This window comes from Micromesistius poutassou (genome assembly GCF_964030765.1).
Source record: "Micromesistius poutassou genome assembly, chromosome: 9".
NCBI classification, from domain to species: domain Eukaryota; kingdom Metazoa; phylum Chordata; class Actinopteri; order Gadiformes; family Gadidae; genus Micromesistius; species Micromesistius poutassou.
The window spans coordinates 564,977-586,567 of record NC_140279.1 but is presented as its reverse complement, the minus strand read 5'-3'; the positions used below and the strand labels follow the sequence as shown (position 1 = coordinate 586,567).

The following is a 21,591-nucleotide window of genomic DNA, read 5'->3' as shown; positions in this document are numbered from 1 at the left end:
CGATCCCTCCTCCCAGGCACTAGGTGTCCCTGTTTCCCTTGAGTTGTGTTTTACAGATGCTGAGTGGAGGGATCGTCAGCGGCGTGAGGAACACCTGGGCCAGTGTGTGCTCTGCTTACAAAGACCTCCCTCATTCTGTGAAAAGGCTGGCGGGGGACTGACTCCTGTTTGCCGGCAGCGTTTTCGTTTTGTTTACTTTGACATGCACATACACTATCACCCACCCATACACGCACTCATGACTGATACTGATCTTTACACGTTTTGTCTTGATTGACTTGTTAAATAATAATAATAATTAATTGAATTTATATAGCGCTTTTCTAGACACTCAAAGCGCTTTACAGTGAAGGGGGGACCTCACTAACCACCACCAATGTGTAGCACCCACTTGGGTGATGCACGGCAGCCAATCGGCGCCAGAACGCTCACCACACACCAGCTTGAGGTGGAGAGTGAGGGAATTAATGAATGAGCCAATTCTATATATATATATATATATATATAGGGGGATGATTAATGATAAATGATAAATAAACACTGCTTGTTGGTAGCCAGCTCGTGCTTGTCCTCCCTACTTTGTCACAGCCTTGAAGCCTTGAAGGTTGTGACAAAATACACACATCAGACGGGCCGACATAGATCTACATGGAGGTGTATTTGTGGCGGAGACGCCTACCAGCTCAGGTCCAGAGATGACCAAAGCCGTCTTGGGCCAGGCGGTCTTCATGCTGACGCTCCAGGCGTCCCCCCGTCGGGACGAGGACACGCTGTGGCCCGGGTCCGCAGACCGGAGGACCTCTCTGCAGGGACCGACGTACAGAGGGTGTGTGTCAGTGTCAGTGTGTGTGTGTGTGTGTGCGTGCATGTCTCTGTCTGTGTAATTCTGTGTGTGTGTCTGTGTGTGTGTGTGTGCGTGCGTGCGTGTGTGTGTCTGTGTGGGTGTGTGTGCGTCTATGTGGGTGTGTGCGTGCGTGTGTGTGTGCGTGTGTGTGTGTGTGTGCACGTGTGCGTGCATGTCTCTGTCTGTGTAATTCTGTGTGTGTGTCTGTCAGTGTGCGTGTGTGTGTGTGTGCGTGCATGTCTCTGTCTGTGTAATTCTGTGTGTGTGTGTCTGTGTGTGTGCGCGCGTGCGTGTGTGTGTCTGTGTGGGTGTGTGTGCGCATGTATGTGTGTGTGTGTGTGTGTGTGTGTGTGTGTGTGTGTGTGTGTGTGTGTGTGTGTGTGTGTGTGTGTGTGTGTGTGTGTGTGTGTGTCTGTGTGCGCATGTGTGTGTGTGTGTGTGCGTGCGTGCGTGCGTGCGTGTGTGTGTGTGTGTGCGTGTGCGCGCGCGTGTGTGTGTGTCTGTGCATGCGTGCGTGCGTGCGCGCGCGTGCGTGCGTGCGTGTGCGTGCGTGTCATTGCCTCAGCTCCTGCCCTCCTAGTAAGCTTGTGTCAGGATCCAGCAGCTTGGAGAAGTATCCGATGTTCACCGCGGTCTCTGAGAGGCGGCGCAGAGGGGAGGGGGGGGGGGGGCGGTGTGGGAACGTGAGCGAGGGAAACAAGAGGACCTTGTTTTGCTCAGACATGCGAGAGCGCCGCTGTGTAAAGCACGGCAGGCGAGAAACCTGAGCTTCTTCTTTGACTCGCAAAACTCACAATACCTGTTTTGTCCCCTGTGAGCACCCATATTTTGAGGCCGGCCTCCCGGAGCATCTTGATGGTCTCGGGCACGCCCTCCTGCAGCCGGTCCTCAATGGCCGTTGCCCCTAGCAACTGCACAGAGGGACACAACATGGCCTGGATGGTGAACACAACAACCCTCGCTGTATAGGACGGATATTGTTTTTTTTATTAGGGACGTTAAAATCAGCACGTTAATAACACGTTAACGCAGTCTTATTTTAATTTGATTAATAAAGATTGACGGCAGGTTCTGGTTTTATTTTCACTTTGATATTTAAAGGCTCTGCCCACAGGGTTTTGTCGACATTCATATCAGAATTCATTCTTTTCATAGTTCCACTTACTTTACGTTCAGTTACACTTGCAGTGACAGTGACAGCCCGTTTTAATTTGTGTCCTGTGTCCCGTTTCCTAGTCACCCACCAGCAGCTCGCTCTCCATCTCCCCGTAGAGCGACTCCAGCACCGCGTCCCTCTCACTGGTCGCCATGGCTGCAGCGTCGGCCAGGACTTTGCTCCAGTATTCCCACAGTTCCTCCGGAACACACCGGACCGCCACGCACAGCGTCCTCAGACAGTTCTGGGCAAACGACTGCGGGACGCGAACGAACGACTTGATGTTATTACGTTATCTTCTGGAGGACTCGTCTGGCACCTGATTGGGGGCTGATATGTCCGCCAACGTATGGATGCTACAGCCCATGTCAGACCAGCATCTCAGCGGAAAGCCGACGGTGGGAAAACAACCAGTGGTTAGCTTGTGTAATTGTCAATAGGGCTTCTACATCACAATGCATCATGGGGTTTTATTGGGAATACTCCTCCATTTTGAGAGTACTAAAATCCTAAATAAACATACATTTATTACACTGGGCAAGCCCCGCCCATTCTGCCGGCGATTTGAGTTCGCCCTGCAGAAGGGTCTGGAGAAGAGCAATACATTTCTTTCTAGTTTTCGAGACGTTTTTGCAGAAGCCAATCACCAAGCTGGCTTTTTCCCCCCTGGCGCGCTATTGGCTGGTTTAACACAATGACGACAGGGACGGCGACGGCAAGCAGCCAATTGCGTACAGAGTCAAATAACTCTGCCCGTTGATCACGCCTCTGGTGCTGAAGAAAATGGAGCTTGGTATAGCCAGGCTATACATTTATAGTAACCTATGCTTATCAAAAAGGCGTTATGACATGTCTCGCATGAGAAATGCTGTGGCCCAATGTATGTACGCAACGTCCACAATGTTACTTAGTAAGTTAAGTTATTAGGACATTAGGTTATGTGGCCCGTATGATCTCACTGTGTGTGTGTGTAGCCCCGTTAGGCCTAGCCTGGCTCCGCCCGCCCACCTACTTCCGCCCAAATTTCATTTTCCCTTCAGTAGTCAGTCTGGGGCTGGGGCTTGTTAGTGGGATTTTGCCCGAACAAATTTCTGTGTGACCAATCAGCGAACAGAGGAAGTGGCTGAGAACGATGACGTCGAAGTAGCGACGTATCGTCAATGACAAGACCCAGCCTCGACAGTTGACTGCAAACATTATCTCTGTCCTTACTATCGAATATTAATGTAGAATTTGTAATTGTTCCTTGAACTCTAAAATGAGATGAACAAAACCTGCAGCTATCGTTGACAGACATCTTCACGCTTCATCTTGTTTTGTTTGTGTACACAGCCTGCGCATGCGCGCAACGTAGTTTCCGGCCGGTCCCGGCGCATGACATACGTCACGACCAAACGCTATTGCGATTGGTTATGGCAGATCCAGAGTGGCACTGGGCAGATCCAATAGTTTTAAACTTCAACAGACACCCGCCTCCAAGTGAGTGAACGTTTGCCAATTACAGCAGTTCCAGACCTTCTGTACAAATGAAATGAAGTACGATGGTCTGGTAGCACCAGGCTACGTTAGGCCCAGTCAGAGGCCTCTCGGTGCAACTCACCTCCAGGGCCCTCTCAGTGCCCTCTAGACAGGGACAGTCGGCCTGCAGCCTCTCCAGGATCACCATGTCGGCCCCCTTACAGTACAGCTTCAGACACCCCCCTGGGTCCCGCACTGCCACACACACACACACACACACACACACACACACACACACACACACACACACACACACACACACACACACACACACACACCTAGTTAAACATCTCCTCCTGCACACCAAGCCAGGAGAAAGACACATAGTATGATCACCATCATAATAAATTCCTCCTCCACCAGCTCTCCGGGGGGGGGGGGGGGGGTGCCGGGGGTAAGCAAAACAGTCAGTATGCAAAACAAGGGGTCAAATGTGAGATGAGATTCTTCTCCTGTGGGCGGACCCAATCAGCAACACACAGAAAAGTACTTAACAGACTAATCAGTTCCAGAGTGAACTGAGGGTTCACGTTAGCGTTAGCGTTAGCGTCGTGCGGGAGGGTTCCCCCTCACCCAGGACGGACATGCGTCTCCGCTGGCTGGTGAACTCCAGCTGGGCCAGCAGCTGGTACTGCCTGGTGGCCCCCAGCTCCAGGACGGTCAGGTTGTCCCGTCTCCGGGAGTGGAAGACCCAGCCCAGGTCGCGGGCCGCCCCCACCAGGGCCTCTTCGTCTGGGGAGGACGCCTTGTACAGCAGGGCCCCTACGGGTGAACCACCACAACACAAGAGACGCTGGCGCCACGGGACACACACACGTCCGCAAGCGCGGAACACAACCGTTGCAGTGTGACGTCTCTAGGCGTCTGTAGGCGGTTCTCTTTCACCCGGGTTTCAGTCACCTGCGCGCACGCACACGCACACGCACGCACACCCACCACTCTCTGACACACCGACACATAAAAACTGACACATACACACTCTCTGGCACACACATACGACACACACCCACACTCTCTGACACACCGACACATAAAAACTGACACATACACACTCTCTGACACACACATACGACACACACACACTCTCTGACACACCGACACATAAAAACTGACACATACACACTCTCTGACACACACATACGACACACCCACCACTCTCTGACACACCGACACATAAAAACTGACACATACACACTCTCTGACACACACATACGACACACACACACTCTCTGACACACCGACACATAAAAACGGACACATACACACTCTCTGACACACACATACGACACACACACACACACACACACTCTGACACACACACACACACACACACACCCTCTGATCTCTGTACGTCCCTGCAGAGAGGTACAGAGAGTGTCCTCCCAAGGTGACTAAAAAGCCCCAAGACGGCTTTTTAGTCACCTCTGCACCTGAGCTGGCAGACGTCTCCGCCAACAACAGTACAGTACAATACCGTGAGGTGACGTGAGCGTGAACACCTGTGCTCAGAGATGCGGGGAACCTGTTTGCCGTGAACACGAACCTTTGCTCTGCTCCGGCATGACGGTGTGGCACAACGCCAGGGCAGTGAAGAACTCGGTGACGATGGGACACTGCCGGGCCCTCAGCCTCTGCACCAGCTCAGGGGCCGACATGAACAGCTGCCCGCTGGCGAAGGGGTTCCAGCTCAGGTCCATTTGCTGAGAGCGACACACATGGGGACACAACAGACGGCGTAGGGAGCTATGCCAAATAGTCACAGGAACCGCGGTGGTTCACTGAAATAGAGAACGCTCCGGTGTGGTGGTGTTTCCGCGACGGCCGGGGCAGATAGTATTGTTTTAGGCTAGGACGAGAGAGGGGTCGTGTGAGGAGGAAGGGATGTTGCTCTGGAACGAGGATGTAACGCAATGCCGGTCATTACCTGCGTTTCCTCCACGGGGATCAACGCGTCACCTTTAAAAACAAAACACAGCAATTTAATCTCCAAATCTCAGTTGATGGACTGGAAAATGATGAATGAACTGACAATGGCATCATTGTAGTATCTTAACAATAGAACGACAACTCACTCTCTGACTTTATAACAGAGCATCACAGTTGGTCTCAGCTTGTGGATTTAGCAAGTTTTGACAAGGCAAAAAAAAAAAGGAAATTTTTTCCAGATCATGCAAATTTGGGGAGAATGCTTCTTTGGAGGATGGCTCTATCCTACATGATTTAGCAGAGTGTAGATGGAAGGGGACTTTATTGTGTTTTTTATTGTGTTTTGTAATCAGTTTACCCAATTGAGAAATACAGACAGACAGACAGACAGACAGACAGACATACATACATACATACATACATACAAAAGATACAAAAACACAATAAAGTTCCCTTCCATTGAGCCAAAAGGAGGAGAGAGGGTGGGGCTGGAGTGCTCAGTGGAGCTAGCCTGCTAGCGGGGGGGGGGGGGGGGGTCCTACCGTAGACGCGCCCGGCGATGCAGCACTGCCTGAAGAGCAGGTGGTTCTGCGTCAGGGTCCCGGTCTTGTCGCTCAGCAGGTGGCCCACCTGACCCAGCTGCTCGTTCAGGGAGGTGTTCCGGGCGCGGGCCGGGCTGTCCTTCTTCTCCCAGTGCATCTCCACGTCCCAGTTGATGAACATACTGTGCAGCACGTGGATCACATCGAACCTGCAGACGGAAAAACAGCCACAATACCGACATGTTGTGTGGTAGTATCGGTGTGTGTGTGTATAGTTAGTTAGTTAGTTAGTTAGTGTGTGTGTATACTGAGTGCGTGTATAGTGAGTGAGTGAGTAAGTTTAGTTAGTATTAGTGTGTGTGTCTGTGTGTGTGTGTGTGTGTGTGTGTGTATACTGAGTGCGTGTATAGTGAGTGAGTGAGTAAGTTTAGTTAGTATTAGTGTGTGTGAGTGAGTGTGTGTGTTTAGTTAGTATTAGTGTGTGTGTAGTTAGTATTAGTGTGTGTGTGTGTGTATAGTGCGTGCGTGTGCGTCCGTCTGTGCGTCCGCCTGTGCGTGCGTGCGTGCGTGCGTGTCTTGGACGTACGAGATGTAGAGGGCCATGGGGATGAGGGGGTTCAGCACGATGATGTAGCTCCAGAAGGTGAGGAAGGCGGAGTAGACGGGGTCTCCGTTCACCGTGAGCGCCGCCAGAGCCGGGACGTGCCGGGAGACCTGGCTCTCGAACGCACCGTGACCCACCGCCATGAGGAGGGACACCAGCAGGACGAACGCAAAGATCTGGAGAGGCACAGCGCGGCAGAATGAGACGTTAACGCGTTAACGGGCCGTTATCACGCTCGTTTTAACAGCCCTGATATAAACACATCATGCCATCATTCAGCCCACGTCGTGTCGGGTGCCCACTCACCCCGATCACCAACTTGTTCAGCAGTCTGTCCAGGTGGGTGGTCTTCACCCTCAGCTTGCCACAGCTCCTCAGGATCTTAGTGTCTGCACCTGGGGGCACACGGTACACCGACACCATCGCATGAGACCACCACACTCACTACCACCGCACTCACTACCACCACGCTCACTACCACCGCACTCACTACCACCACGCTCACTACCACCACACGGTACAACGACACCATCGCATGAGACCACCGCACTCACTACCACCACACGGTACACCGACACCATCGCATGAGACCACCGCGCTCACTACCACCACACGGTACACCGACACCATCGCATGAGACCACCGCACTCACTACCACCACACGGTACAACGACACCATCGCATGAGACCACCGCACTCACTACCACCACACGGTACACCGACACCATCGCATGAGACCACCGCACTCACTACCACCACACGGTACAACGACACCATCGCATGAGACCACCACACTCACTACCACCACACGGTACACCGACACCATCGCATGAGACCACCGCACTCACTACCACCACACGGTACAACGACACCATCGCATGAGACCACCACGCTCACTACCACCACGCTCACTACCACCACGCTCACTACCACCACGCTCACTACCACCACACGGTACAACGACACCATCGCATGAGACCACCACACTCACTACCACCACACGGTACAACGACACCATCGCATGAGACCACCGCACTCACTACCACCACACGGTACACCGACACCATCGCATGAGACCACCACACTCACTACCACCACACGGTACAACGACACCATCGCATGAGACCACCACACTCACTACCACCACACGGTACAACGACACCATCGCATGAGACCACCGCACTCACTACCACCGCACTCACTACCGCCACGCTCACTACCACCACGCTCACTACCACCACACTCACTACCACCACGCTCACTACCACCACGCTCACTACCACCACGCTCACTACCACCACGCGGTACAACCGACACCATGGCATGAGACCACCGCACTCACTACCACCTGGTGGCACACGGTACAACCGACACCATCGCACTACCACTGGGGGAGGCACACTTCTGACGCCCTTGAGCCCGGGGGGGGGGGGGGGGGGGGGGGGGGGGGGGAATCCGTCCAGAGAACTCCAAGAGGTTGTTCCATGTCTGACCATGACCTCTGACCTCGTGATGCGAGTAGGGGGAGGGGAGAGGGGAGGGGATTTCCTATGGAAATCAATGAAGTGCTCTTTTGTCTTATGCCAGGATTTGGTGTAAATCCTCTTCAAGCTGCTGAGAGATTCCAAACACCTCCCCCCCCCCCCCCCCCCCCCACCCACCACCCCACCCCACCCCCACCTCCACATCCATCATCTGGAGCAAAACTCTAGGACACTTAAACCCCTGAATAACATGGCGTCCTTGATGGTAATGAATAAAATAGCTCATTATTAATTATCTGTATGTCGTGTGTGGTGGAAATCCTCCAGAAACCGAATTTTGAACAGTAACTGCATTACAACACTTTATGGCTGTCTGGTTATATCTGCATCTCACCTTTACCTTTTCTACATACAAACAATACTGGGGCCAGTGAGAATACCTCAGAGTAGGCAGGATAAGATTATCTACAGATCTTAATGCAATTGTCAACCTTGGTCATGAGCAGTTCAAAACAGTCTGTGTGTGTGATCAGGGTTCGAGTTATAGGGCTGAACTAGGGGTCATGCCAATACATAGTTTCCCATGAATGGCATAAAAGCCATCTCTGTATGTATTTGATCTATTGATCGGCTTCACCAGAACTGAAAGGGTCATCATGGTGGAATACATGACACTTCCCACAGATCCAGTAATGTTGGATCAATGATCACTTAAAATACACGCACAGAGGATGTCTGCAGTGGGCCAATTAGGAACTTAGGATGCCTTTACAGCAGAGAATAGGTGATGCCCTTCATTAGTATAATTTATAGAATGAATAATCTGTCTTATAAATATGCAGCTGAAGTAGGTAGAGGCTGAAGGAGAACAGCGTCCTTCAGGCCTGTCTGAATTTCCTCTTTGGGGACAATAGATTGCTATCTTTCTATCTAATGTGCCCTAAAAACCTCATTTTGCATTATCGTAGGTTCCCAGGCGGAAGATGAAATTGAGATGACGCCCCACTGCGTACGATGGGCTGACTGGATTCCTTTGCTCTCACAATATGAAAGGTGTTAACACTGACGGGGAGATTTGATCAGCCTCCGCGCCAGGTGTGTGGGTGGCGACGGTGGAAAGCACATTCTGAAAGCTTCATCCAGAGTGACGTTGAAACAGGAAACCAGGCCTGCTGCATTTCCTGGTTTCCAGCCCGGGCTCCGTTCCATTTCACCCTTAGAGGTTTGGCTAACATACAGTAACATACATATATATATATATATAACATACAGTAACATATATATATATATATAACATACAGTAACATACAGTAACATATATATATATATATATATATAACATACAGTAACATACATATATATATATAACATACAGTAACATATATATATATATATATATATATATAACATACAGTAACATATATATATATATATAACATACAGTAACATATATATATATATAACATACAGTAACATACAGTAACATATATATATATATATAACATACAGTAACATACATATATATATATAACATACAGTAACATACAGTAACATATATATATATATATAACATACAGTAATATATATATATATAACATACAGTAACATACAGTAACATATATATATATATATATAACATACAGTAATATATATATATATAACATACAGTAACATATATATATATATATATAACATACAGTAACATACAGTAACATACATATATATATATAACATACAGTAACATACAGTAACATACATATATATATATAACATACAGTAACATATATATATATATATATAACATACAGTAACATACATATATATATATATATATATATATATAACATACAGTAACATACAGTAACATATATATATATATATATAACATACAGTAACATATATATATATATATAACATACAGTAACATATATATATATATAACATACAGTAACATATATATATATATATATATAACATACAGTAACATACATATATATATATATATATATATAACATACAGTAACATACAGTAACATATATATATATATATATATAACATACAGTAACATATATATATATATATAACATACAGTAACATATATATATATATAACATACAGTAACATACAGTAACATATATATATATATATATATAACATACAGTAACATATATATATATATATATAACATACAGTAACATACAGTAACATACAGTAGGCCTGGCTGTATGTGAGACGAGGGCCGGCGTGGTGTCCCCCCCCCGGGCCGTACCTGCGTATACGATCAGGCCGTAGGCGAACTGCGTGTTGCGCAGCACGGTCCCTCTCAGCAGGACGTGGTCGTTGTTCAACGTGTGCTCCTCCCCACGCCACCGCAGGCGTCCTCTGAAGGCGTACAGACGGTTGTTGGGCCGCTCGCACCACGCCACGCCTGTAGGGCAGAGCGGGGGAGGAGCAGGAGGGGTCAGGGGTCAGGGTGAACCCCACGCCGTCGTCAATGACGGGTGTTACGACTGTGGTCGTAGTTTTTGTATTCTGTGTTTGTGTGTGTGGCTTTGTGTTTTCTGTCAATCTTCTATGTAAATAGGAATGTGCCATTCCCGGGTGGGGATTGGTCCACTCGTTTCGGTCGAGGACGGTGATTGGCCAAGGCAAGAATAAAAGGAGTCAAGATGGCCACCGTGGAAGCCAGCACTTCCATCCTCCTCTCCCAACAAGCCACACATGTTTTTATGTCCTGTATTTTAGTTTAGAAGTTTCTGTTCAAATAGTAGGGGTGGACTGCCATTTCAGTTTGTATTGTTTCCTCCTGTTTTCATTAGAAAGGGAGCTGATTTAATTGTCATTTGTTTTCTTAGGTTAGAGTCTTTAGTTTCAGATAGGGACGTTTTGTTTGTTATTTTGGCCTGGGTCCACCCTGAAGCCTACCTTAGTTACTTTGATAATTGTTTGTGTGAATAAATCCTGTAATCATTTAAAAAGGAACAACACGTGTGCAAGTGGCTACTTGGGAGTTGGGGAAGAGGCGTGTTTTTCATGTTGCGTCCTAGGCCCCTAGAATGGGGCGTAACACGGGGTCTTTGGTGCCGCGTCAGCGAACAGCGCGGCGTGACGAGGGCTCTTCTGGTTTGACGATGGTTTCTAACTCCCTCAGAGGTAATGACGCGGCCTTAACGCAATTCACGTCACGATGGTTAAAACCAATCATTGGTGGTTCTGCGGTTTAAAGGAAGGCGTCATCTGTCAGATACCTTTAAATTGTTCCTGTTCATATATATTTATTTAATTGATTGACTGTGATTTATACTGCATAGGGAATGACTCACCATATGCATGTATTTAGTACTACTTAGAATAAATACATAAAACAATGTGATCAAAACCATCCGATTTGAATAATACATTTGAAAACATTTGAATAATAGTATGAAAAGTGCAAGACTTTAAACACAACATACCATCAAAGTCAGCAAGGCCTTTCTCGGTGGGTTCACTGGTCAGCTCGTTGTGTGTGATGGACAGGGCTTGTTTGTACTTCAGGTTGGTCTCTCTGTGGACAAAACACATGAAAAAAAATATATATGAAAACCCTGCCCATAGCATCATCGTTGTGGTTTCCGTTGCATTTCATTCAACAAGCTAGGTCGTGTCCATGATGTGTGTTGACGCTAAGCGTCGACGCTAAGTAGCTACGTGACGCTACGTGGTACCCGTCGATGTCGGCAGTCTCCACGTAGCACAAGCTGTACTCTTCGGAGCTGCAGAGGAGCAGAAGGTCCGCCTAGCAGCAGGGGAAAGTACGAGAGAGAGGGAGAGAGAACGTGTAATCATAAAACACCATTGATTCAGCTAAGTGATTTAGTCCAGTATTGAAAAAGGCCATTCAAAATGGCACCCGATAGCGAGAAGTAATTCAAATGAATAATGCAACTTGAATCCCTCCGATCATACAGTATTTGAGTTGAAGCGGCCCGTGGCTCAGGTGGAGTTATCGGGATTGCGTAGAAATGACCCAGTTTCAGCGTTGTTCTGTGTGTAGTGTGGTATATGAGGTATGGGGTTTAAGGAGTGCGCTCACAGGGATGGTCTGGTCTTTGTGGATCCGCACCACGTCGCCCACGCAGAGGTCCTTCCACTGCACTGTGCAGAAGCTGGCATGACAGGGAGAAGAACAAATACATTCTGGAGAGAGCAGCCTCAGCTGTGTTCTGTGAAACAGACACCGTTGCAGGTCAACCGGATGAAATGGGGATTGGAACACAAAGCCAATATTTTTTATATATATTTTCCGAGGTCCGGGCGGATAATTATATTTCATTCAATATTTCATTCATTAACATTCAATAGCGATTGAATGTTAATGGGTTCTGGCCAAAGTCTACTGCAAGGCGCCTCTTCCAGTTCTTCCCTCAATGCGCCAATTCCGGCGTTAACGGTTTGCACCCCAGCATGCATGGCGGTGTGGGGACAGAGAACCAGCAGCCCCGTGGTGCCCGGGCGGGTAGCCGGGGACTGGGAGGGTAGGTGGGAGACAGGGACAGTCCTCTGGGGTAAACCCCCCCCCCCCCCCCCCCCCCGATGCCTGAGCGGCCTCTATACGCCCGCCTCTGCCGCTACAATACCAAAGCATCTGTGACACATTATAACACAGGGAATGACACAGCGCTTTTCAGCCGGTATCCAAGGGGACCGTCGGGGGATTCGGTCATTCACACTTCATTAGAGCGTCATTAAGGACGTGCTTCCCAGCAGTGGCTGTGGGGAGGAGTTCCAGAATAGTGTCTTTCCTCTCACCTCTTAGATACGAGCAAGTCGCTCTCTCGGGAGTTAATCTGTGAGTCACTCTTCCTCCGGGCCTGGGGGAGGGGGGGGGGGGGGGATATGGAGATGGGGATTGATAAACAAAGACAGTATATACATATAAAAAAAATAAAAGTGAGAGTGAGAGAGAGTGTGATAAAGGGTGGAAGACGGAAAGCAAGTGTAAGTGGGGGTGAGGATGGCCGTGAAAGGTTGAGCAGGAGGAGAAGGGAGAGGATGGGGAAGTGCCATTATGGGGCTCTGCAGTGACACCAGCCGGGAGATTTACGCCCCCCACTAAATGAGTAGTCAATAGAGAGGGGTCGGGGAAGCGCTTCACCCAGAGCTGTTAACGACCGTAACTCAGCGGTGCACTTAACCAGAGAACTCTCCATGCAAAGCATCTCTCACACACACACGCACACACACACACACACACACACACACACACACACACACACACATGCACGCACACCTAAAAGGAAAAGCTTTAATGATGGGAGAGAAAATGAATGCTACTAGGATGACTGGTTCATCAATGAGGAGAGGACAAGGAGTCAATGAGGACAATGGAGGAGAGCCCGAGGAACCGAACCAGGAGCAAGAGTGTGAGTACATGTAGAACGCACATGTGTGTTCAGACAAATGTGTCTGGACATACATCCATACACACACACGTACACAAACGCACACACAGACACGTACACAAAACCCACACACACACACACCACAGGAAGTGAGAGTCTCACCAGGTCAGTGGCCAAGTCCTTCAGCCCTCTGACAGTTAAGACCAGGATGAGCGGGATGGCGTTGGTGTACCAGCGGAGGGAAGCGATGGCAGGAACTGCCTGTAAACAGTTTAGTGACACTTAGGGACGGGCTTAGCTCAGGAGGTAGAGAAGGCTGACTTGTAATGGGAAGGTTTGCGAGTGTCGGAGGGTTGCGGAAGGTTGCGAGTGTCGAGGTGTCCCTTCACAGCTCACCCTAACTGCTCCTGACCAGCTGGCTGTCACCTTGTATTGTTAACTCTGCCGTCAATGTGCGCATTAACCGCTGTAAGTCGCCTTGGATAAAAGCGTCTGCTAAATGCCCTAAAATGTGAATGTAAAATGACATGGCGAATGCAAAGACAACACACGCATCAGAAACTACGACGGAGGCACTGATCAAGAGGAGGAGAAAAGCAACGTGATTGCTAACCCGGTTGAACAATTGATTCATATGAAATAATTGTAGTAGTCCAAACCATTTCATGTTTTCATTTATTTGTCAAATGCCTAAAGGCAGAGTTCATTGAAATGCTAGCATGATGTGTGTGCCATGAATAAGTGCCTTAAAAATGTGTTTTATTAGTGATTGGAACCTAATGCACTCTGAGCCTTGAGATTGAAGTTCTAGTTTTGAATTCAGCGAAAACACCCACCGACAATACTACGATGTGGACATAACCATAGCGTTTACTTTCAGAAGGAACAAAAACATGAGTCTCAAGTTACAAAAGAGTACCAGAGTAAGTATAGAGAGCGGAGACAAAGAGTAAAGAGGGCCTCCCTCCATCAAATCAATCTCCTATAATCCTGCCATCAGTGGAATGTCAGATGTCAGTGGACAGAGAGAGGTGTGATGCCTAATTGTGTTTCGATATTATAAAATGTTTGTTAAATGTTTGTGATATTTTCGAGCCAAATACATTAGTCCATTAAACATTAGAACACATGTTTCTGTGGGTCTCATTCACTTTCTTTCCATTATACATAGATTAAAGCAAATTGGTTAGAGCGTGCAACATATTTTAATTTGACTGGCTCATCATAGTACAAATATGAGAAGCCAACGATAACAGTGTTATTTAGTCTCTTTTTTTAGTCAGAGACTCAAACGAAAGCAGTAATTCGGACACTGCCGTTATCATTGAACTGGGGTTGCCCCGGTTGAGTTCGTACGGCAATACAGGAAACATTACTCAAGTAATGGAGAAGAGCAAACAGTTTGTAAGGTATACTACATTTGAGGCTAGGTAGGTAATCATTCACTGCCATTGTCCATTTTCTATTGTGTTGGGTCGCCATGGCTTCAGGGTTAAACAAACGCAGGTGTATAAGTAACCAGCCCTGTTGCTTTCTTCTGGGAACACCTCGTAGAGTTCACCCTATTCCCCTGGCTGGCCCGCTGGTCTCACCTGCATCACCACGATGAGGAGGTAGTAGATGTTGGCAACGCGGTGGAACTGCTCAAACAGCGTCATGGGCAGGAAGGTCAGCGGGGAGTACTTATAGCTGCGCACAGTGTTGTCCTGGCAACCCGGCAGTTGGTCCGAGTTCCAGGGAAGAGAAAGAATGGCTTCAGCGGGGTAGGGGCGTGAGAGAGAGGGGGTCAGAGAGAGATGAAGAGATACAGAGAGAGAGACGGAGATAGAAAGAACGACACAGGGAGGGAGATGGAAGAGAAAAAGAGCGGAACATACAGAGAAATACTGAATTACAGACAGACAGACAGACAGACAGAGAGAGAGAGAGAGAGAGAGAGAGAGAGAAAGAGAGAGAGAGAGAGAATTACAGACAGACACACAGAGACAGAGAGACAGACGGACAGACAGACGGGGAGAGAGAATTACAGACAGACACACAGAGACAGAGAGACAGAGAGACAGACAGACAGACAGAGAGAGAGAATTACAGACAGACACACAGAGACAGAGAGACAGAGACAGACAGACGGAGAGGGAGAGAGACGGGGGGGTGGGGGGGGTTCCACAGGGGGGGGACAGGAGATGTCCCAGTGAAGCAGTTCGTGGGTCCGTGAGCGTGCCAACTAGTCTAGTGGGTCAGGTTACCGTGTGTGCGCCTATAGCCTTACCGCGTACCGGCCCCAGCCGAAGCACAGGAAGGAGCGGCGCCGGGCGCCGGCGTACCGCTGGCGGTGGTTAGCCCTCACCTCCCAGGTCAGCCCTGTCAAAAACACGTCAGGTCAGCTCTCAACAGGAGTATGTCATTATAGTGTGGAAGACATTGACTTGTGCAATGTATGGCAGTATGACCGTATCTTCATTCTGTGTGCACGTTGGATGTTTTTTTTCTTTTAGTTTAATTGGATACGTTGCAATGCGTTTTTATGTTGTTGTTTTTTGTGTGTGTGTGCGATTACTGTTACTTATGGAATATGCAGTGGTCATTGTCAACATGGTCATTCAGTCTATTTAATAATAATAATAAAAACAGCTGAAACTGAAGCATGCTGCATGGATTGCAGGATCACGCTACTGCGTTGGATCTGCCTGACCAGATGGTGCCCGACATGACGTCACTTCCCGCTCCCTATAGGTCCCTATAAGACTTTACTTTTACTAAATCTCTAGGCCCTTTTTATTATGTAGTCCAATTGATGCGGTATATTGGTCTTGTCCAACACAAGTAAGCAACAACAATATCACAAGTTTCCATTCTGTGTTTACACTGCGCATGCTCAGGGCCAGCGGCGAGGATGATGCATGATGAGGATGATGCCCTGCTAAACTTCCTGGTCATCATGAGTAGTGTGGAGGATGTTTTATTGCTTCGACCCACCGATGGGAATGGACCGGCTCGGTAGGGAATACGCTACATTTGTGTTCAGTTGACAGTCGCGTTATACAGACATTAAATCAACCGGGAACTGAGCACAGTGTGTTACAGAGAAGAATGCACATTTTGCGTTCAGATCAATTATATATATATATATATATATATTAAAAAAATACTACACTAACCTTAGCGACTTATTGAAATGATGCAATGCAATCAGAATTCAGATCGCTTTTCGCACAATTCACACAGAACCCAAATCTAGATGCGCGCCTCAGTCTGAGCATGCGCAGTGTCATGTAAACACAATAGAAACTTGTGGATTTGTTTGTTTACGGGCATTATTACAGTAAACTCAGGTACTTACAGTAAAATCAAGCCGGGAAGTTTGTAGGCCTATGCGCTATATGGGAATCGCTAAACCCTCACAGCTGCAAGTGTGAACGGCGTAAACCACTTGCGCTGCCTGCAACGTTATCCCAGTAATTAAAGGGGAACTGCAGTGAAAGGGCCTTACAGGTGTCAGTGGCTCGCCAACTGCCCAATGTCGGTCGCGAATTCACTGCCAGAGGCGGTGAGCTGAATATGATTTGCTGATTTACATCTTGACATGTCAAGCAATTAATCTGTCGTATTAGCAAACCAGGCAAATGGGTTGCCAACTCTCATGCATCTGGCGTGACACTCTTTCAGCATCAATCTCACGCTCTCACGCAGACGCAAGAGATATCACGCCAAATAGCCCATCTTTGAAAAAATAATAATAATAAACTTTTTTTTTCCGTCCATTCACTGTTGATTACTGACTACTAGACCACAGAATATACAGGAAACATGCTCGTTAGATCTATCTATCCATCCATCTATTCGACCGACTGCATTGACTGCAGTGCAGGCTGATCTACAACGTCCTCCGCGCACCTTTCTCTGTCGCCGCTCCCTTGCGTCTTTTAGTTGCGCGTGAAACGTTTTGAGTGAAAGACGCGCGTTTGGGAAGAAGAAAAAAGTCTTGGTTAAGGTCTGAGTGCGCAAATAAATGCCTCAAACTAGTGCTGTCATTTTAAAATAACAACGTTACGTTTGTTTGTATTACTGTTGTTTTTATAACGCAATTAATGCGGATACTCCGCTATTTGGTTTCATTTACTTACTCAACACTTAACCTAAAATTACAGCCAGGGTATCAAAATGAAGAGAGAAAGATGGCAAAAAGATACCTCAAAGAGCTTTTCAGAGAACTTCTCTTAAATGGCATGATCCTTTCCAAAAACTCTTCCAGTCCCTCTCCCTCCCTCCTTCCATGTCTCCTGTCTCTGCCTCTCTGTGTGGACTGTGGACCTTGTTGGAATTCAACTAGAACTTGTTAGTTTGGTGTTACTTAGCCTATATTTTAATTATATTACAAGTGCCTTTCGAGCTAAGCACGGAAAGAACAAGTCAATATAGGCATCAGTTTACTGAATCTCTTGGCTTCTATAGGCTATATTTTAATTAGGATATAGTATTTTAATTCTGATTTAACATTAATTCCATGTTGTTACTTTTCAATATCAGTCATTAGGCTAAATAAAGTCACGTTTGGCAATGAGCGGGGTCCAAGTAACCTATTCTCGCAATATAGACCCTAAAGGTTTTCTCATGGTTTGACAGCCCTCCTCAAAACAAAATTACAAGGTGTCTTAATGTAGTCTAGGCTATCAACCAATAACCAATTACTAAACTAATTAAAGGCCATGACACACTGTTACCTCCTGTTAAATTCCTTCTTTCTGGGTCAGACTGGGAATAAATTCTGAGGTCTTGGTTAAATTCATATCTATGGCAGCAGCTATCAGTATACAGCTGTGTTCCCATGTCAATGCATGATTAAATGCATGATTAAAAATTATCTAAACACATTTTGAATGTCCTACGTCAACAACAGCCAATGGCTTTTATATAAGCCTTCCTTCAATTTGTTTATACTAAGTAAACGAGGACTGAGGACTGTGTAAAAAGAAACGGGTTATGGTTATCAAAAATGTTTGCCACGCGTGCTCTTTGCCCACTGACATTTTGCAAAGTCTCACTCCAGACAAAGTCCCAAAGTTGGCAACCCTGCAAATCCTTTAAACAAACAGAAAGTTTTCCTCCGGCTCCAGTAGAAGTGCACGAGTGAGAGGAGGGGTGACTGTTGAACACATCATCGGAGCATATAAGAAGCTACATACCCAGGTCTGCATTCGTATTGTCCCCAATCGCCATGAGGTCCAGCAGAGTTCAAGTCACAGAGAACACGATGATACAAACCTAAGGACAAAAACATAGAGAGGTGTGTGTCTAAGTGTGTGTATGTATATGTGTATGCGAGTGTGAGTGTATGTGTGGTCCACGAGTATTGTACTCATTAACTAATGTCGGGTTATCATGTGAACCACCAGTTAACTATGTTGTAGGCCTGCACAGTTCACGACATCTTTAGCAACTGACTTCCCCCAAAGTAGAAATATAAGCACGGGAATAGACAGCAGGCACACCATCGCAAATCCACCAAGAGCTAAATGTGTTAGAAATGAACAAGCAGACATGGACCACAGCCCAAGAGGACGGGCTGTTCAGAGTAGACATTCAAACGCTCTGCTCACCTGAGATCCCACGAGTGGCCTGGCCTTCTGCACCTGTGCGTCCGTGGCCACCTGGTTACACAACCTGAGATACGAGCTGCATGTCAACACTGAACACAGACGCACATTACTCTCTTCACATCACTCGCTCGCTCACAGACACAAGACACAAGACACGCACCTGGCCTGGGTTTCCTCTGACCCTGCCTCCTTCGTGATGCCACACCCCAAACACACCTTTCCTCCCCTCAGAGGAGAAGGAGATGGTCCCTGGGGGAGATTCGCACTGGAACAAAATGAACATGTCAGGAAAAACACTGTTTCTGTCCTCCAGAGTCTTTAGGGGCGATGGGTGGGCCATGAGGACAAATCTGACAAAAAAGCATTCATATATTGTCCAAAGAGTGTTGACACATTTAAATGAAGGCAACGCTTCAGACCTCTTTTTCTTATGACTCTAATGACATCTGCTGGACGTAATCATCCATTGCAGTTAGAGTAAAAGGACCAACGCAGGAAGAAGAAAACAATTCTGAATTTATGTTAGCTGCCTGCGTCGGTTTCAACTCTCACATAATGTGGTTTCTTGTTCACTTGTCTGTTTCATTTTCAGATGTGAGTATGATATGGGGCCTGTCCATACCCAGGAAGGGTCCGTACCAACTCCTGAAGATGTGTGTGGGTGTGGGTGTGGGTGTATGTTTGCTTGTGTGTGCGCTTGTGTAGGAATGGGTGCATGCATGTGGGTCTCCATATCTTTGACAATCTTTTGCTATCTATTTCTACAGCTAGGTTGGGCACCAGGAGTTGGTTTGACAGAATGGTACCAAGGCTGTCTCTATGGTGGTCGCTACCAACTTGAAGGCCAACCAACAGGCCAGGGTTTTCACCACAGTTTGACTGTTTCAGTTACCAAACCTCACCCATGTTTATACTTAGACTAAACTGCCATTTTACATTTTTGTTTTTGATTGTTTTTCCTCCCTGTCTGAAGGGATATATCTGTTTCAGTTGCCAAACCTCACCCAGGTTTATACTAAGTTATAACATGCCGTTTTACTTTTGAACTTTTCATCCCTGTCTGGGGGATATATCTGCTCTGACAATTTTTAATCACAGGAATTATTTTCTCCATTAAATTCAGCTGCAGTGTTGAACAATGCGGCTTCAAAATGTGATACAAATACAATTTTAATTTGTCTTGAGATTAAGGAAGTCATTATGCATGTCTGTCTTTTCTAAATATTATATAGTTTCTTATTTTAAGTGATAGGGTTAGACAAAACACATCACAACAGATGAAAGTGCAGGCCGTTAACAGGCTTCATATCGCTGTGGTATCATCAGCACATCGTTTATGACAACACAACACAACACAAAAGATTAATTCTACAAGAAAACCTACAAATCCTGCATAATTTGTATTGATAGATTAAATGTTTCAATGTTAGATTAAAGTAGATGTACGATGTTAAAAAATTCTTTGCTTGACATTTTAATAACTCTGTATTATATGTGTTATTAATGGAATTCCTACTACGACCCCAAAGTGAATAAAAGTGTGATTATAAAGTAAGCTCTTGACATGAATTGACTTGTCCATGACAACACACTCGTCAACGAGAACTGAAACCTTTCAAAAAAGAACAGAAGAACGAAAGATAAAACTTAATATCTATCTTTTATCTTTTCACACTTCTGTTCTTTTTTGAGCACCATTACGGCCATCTAAGCTTCTCCTCTCTGAAGTGTCCACCACACACACACACACACACACACACACACACACACACACACACACACACACACACACACACACAGCATAGTTCTCGGTATCTCACAGGATCTTTGGTAACTTCTCCAGCATCACACTGCTGTCTCTCTCTCTCTCTCTCTCTCTCTCTCTCTCTCTCTCTCTCTCTCTCTCTCTCTCTCTCTCTCTCTCTCTCTCTCTCTCTCTCTCTCTCTCTCTCTCTCTCTCTCACAGAGTGTTAGGGCTTGCTGGGTGTATGTGGTTTTCAGACCAATGTGAGAACACATGGGTTCATCACAGGGACATACTGACCGTGCTGACCCCTCAAAGGGCCAATTGGATTTTTTGCACACGGTACAGTTAGCAAAGTGTTGGACTTCCTGAACGGTTACTAACGAGAGTTTGATGTGGGAAAGTGTCAAACATCTGTTATGAGCAGCAGATTACTTCAGAGCCAAACCTCATTCAAAGCGATTCTGGGTTAGTTATGTATGGTTGTGTGTGGCTGTCTGTGTGTGCCTGTGAGTGTGTGCATTATACGATGAACTATTTACAGCTAAATCAAGTGTGAATCAAGTGTTTAGTAATTGGCAGGGATGCAATCTCAAAGTGGGGCATGGCTGTTTTCTGAAATACATAAAAAAAAACACAGAAACATATAGAAATGCATAGGTATTATTGAAGTATTATAATAATAGTGGGTGAAAGGGAAAGCATTTGCAGATGAAAAGGAAATGTGTGCATTATCTAGTTGCCTTCTTCTGGATAAGTTTGGGTACTTCTGTGTAAGTTGGGTGCTTAAG

General features: G+C 46.7%; 1 protein-coding gene across 1 annotated transcript; it reads right to left on the bottom strand.

The window, feature by feature from the left end:
- Positions 1 to 574: 574 nt before the first annotated feature.
- Positions 575 to 19,962, bottom strand: atp8b3 (ATPase phospholipid transporting 8B3; the record flags this gene model as incomplete). Its single annotated transcript, XM_084473494.1, has 22 exons — positions 575 to 803; positions 1,405 to 1,480; positions 1,644 to 1,755; positions 2,089 to 2,256; positions 3,601 to 3,713; positions 4,092 to 4,280; positions 5,062 to 5,218; positions 5,443 to 5,474; positions 5,987 to 6,195; positions 6,573 to 6,766; positions 6,897 to 6,985; positions 10,345 to 10,503; positions 11,531 to 11,622; positions 11,783 to 11,853; positions 12,151 to 12,223; positions 12,867 to 12,928; positions 13,622 to 13,720; positions 15,052 to 15,165; positions 15,729 to 15,820; positions 19,057 to 19,107; positions 19,273 to 19,305; positions 19,959 to 19,962. 22 exons carry the CDS (start codon positions 19,960 to 19,962, stop codon positions 575 to 577), a joined length of 2,418 nt encoding a protein of 805 aa, XP_084329620.1.
- Positions 19,963 to 21,591: the final 1,629 nt, after the last annotated feature.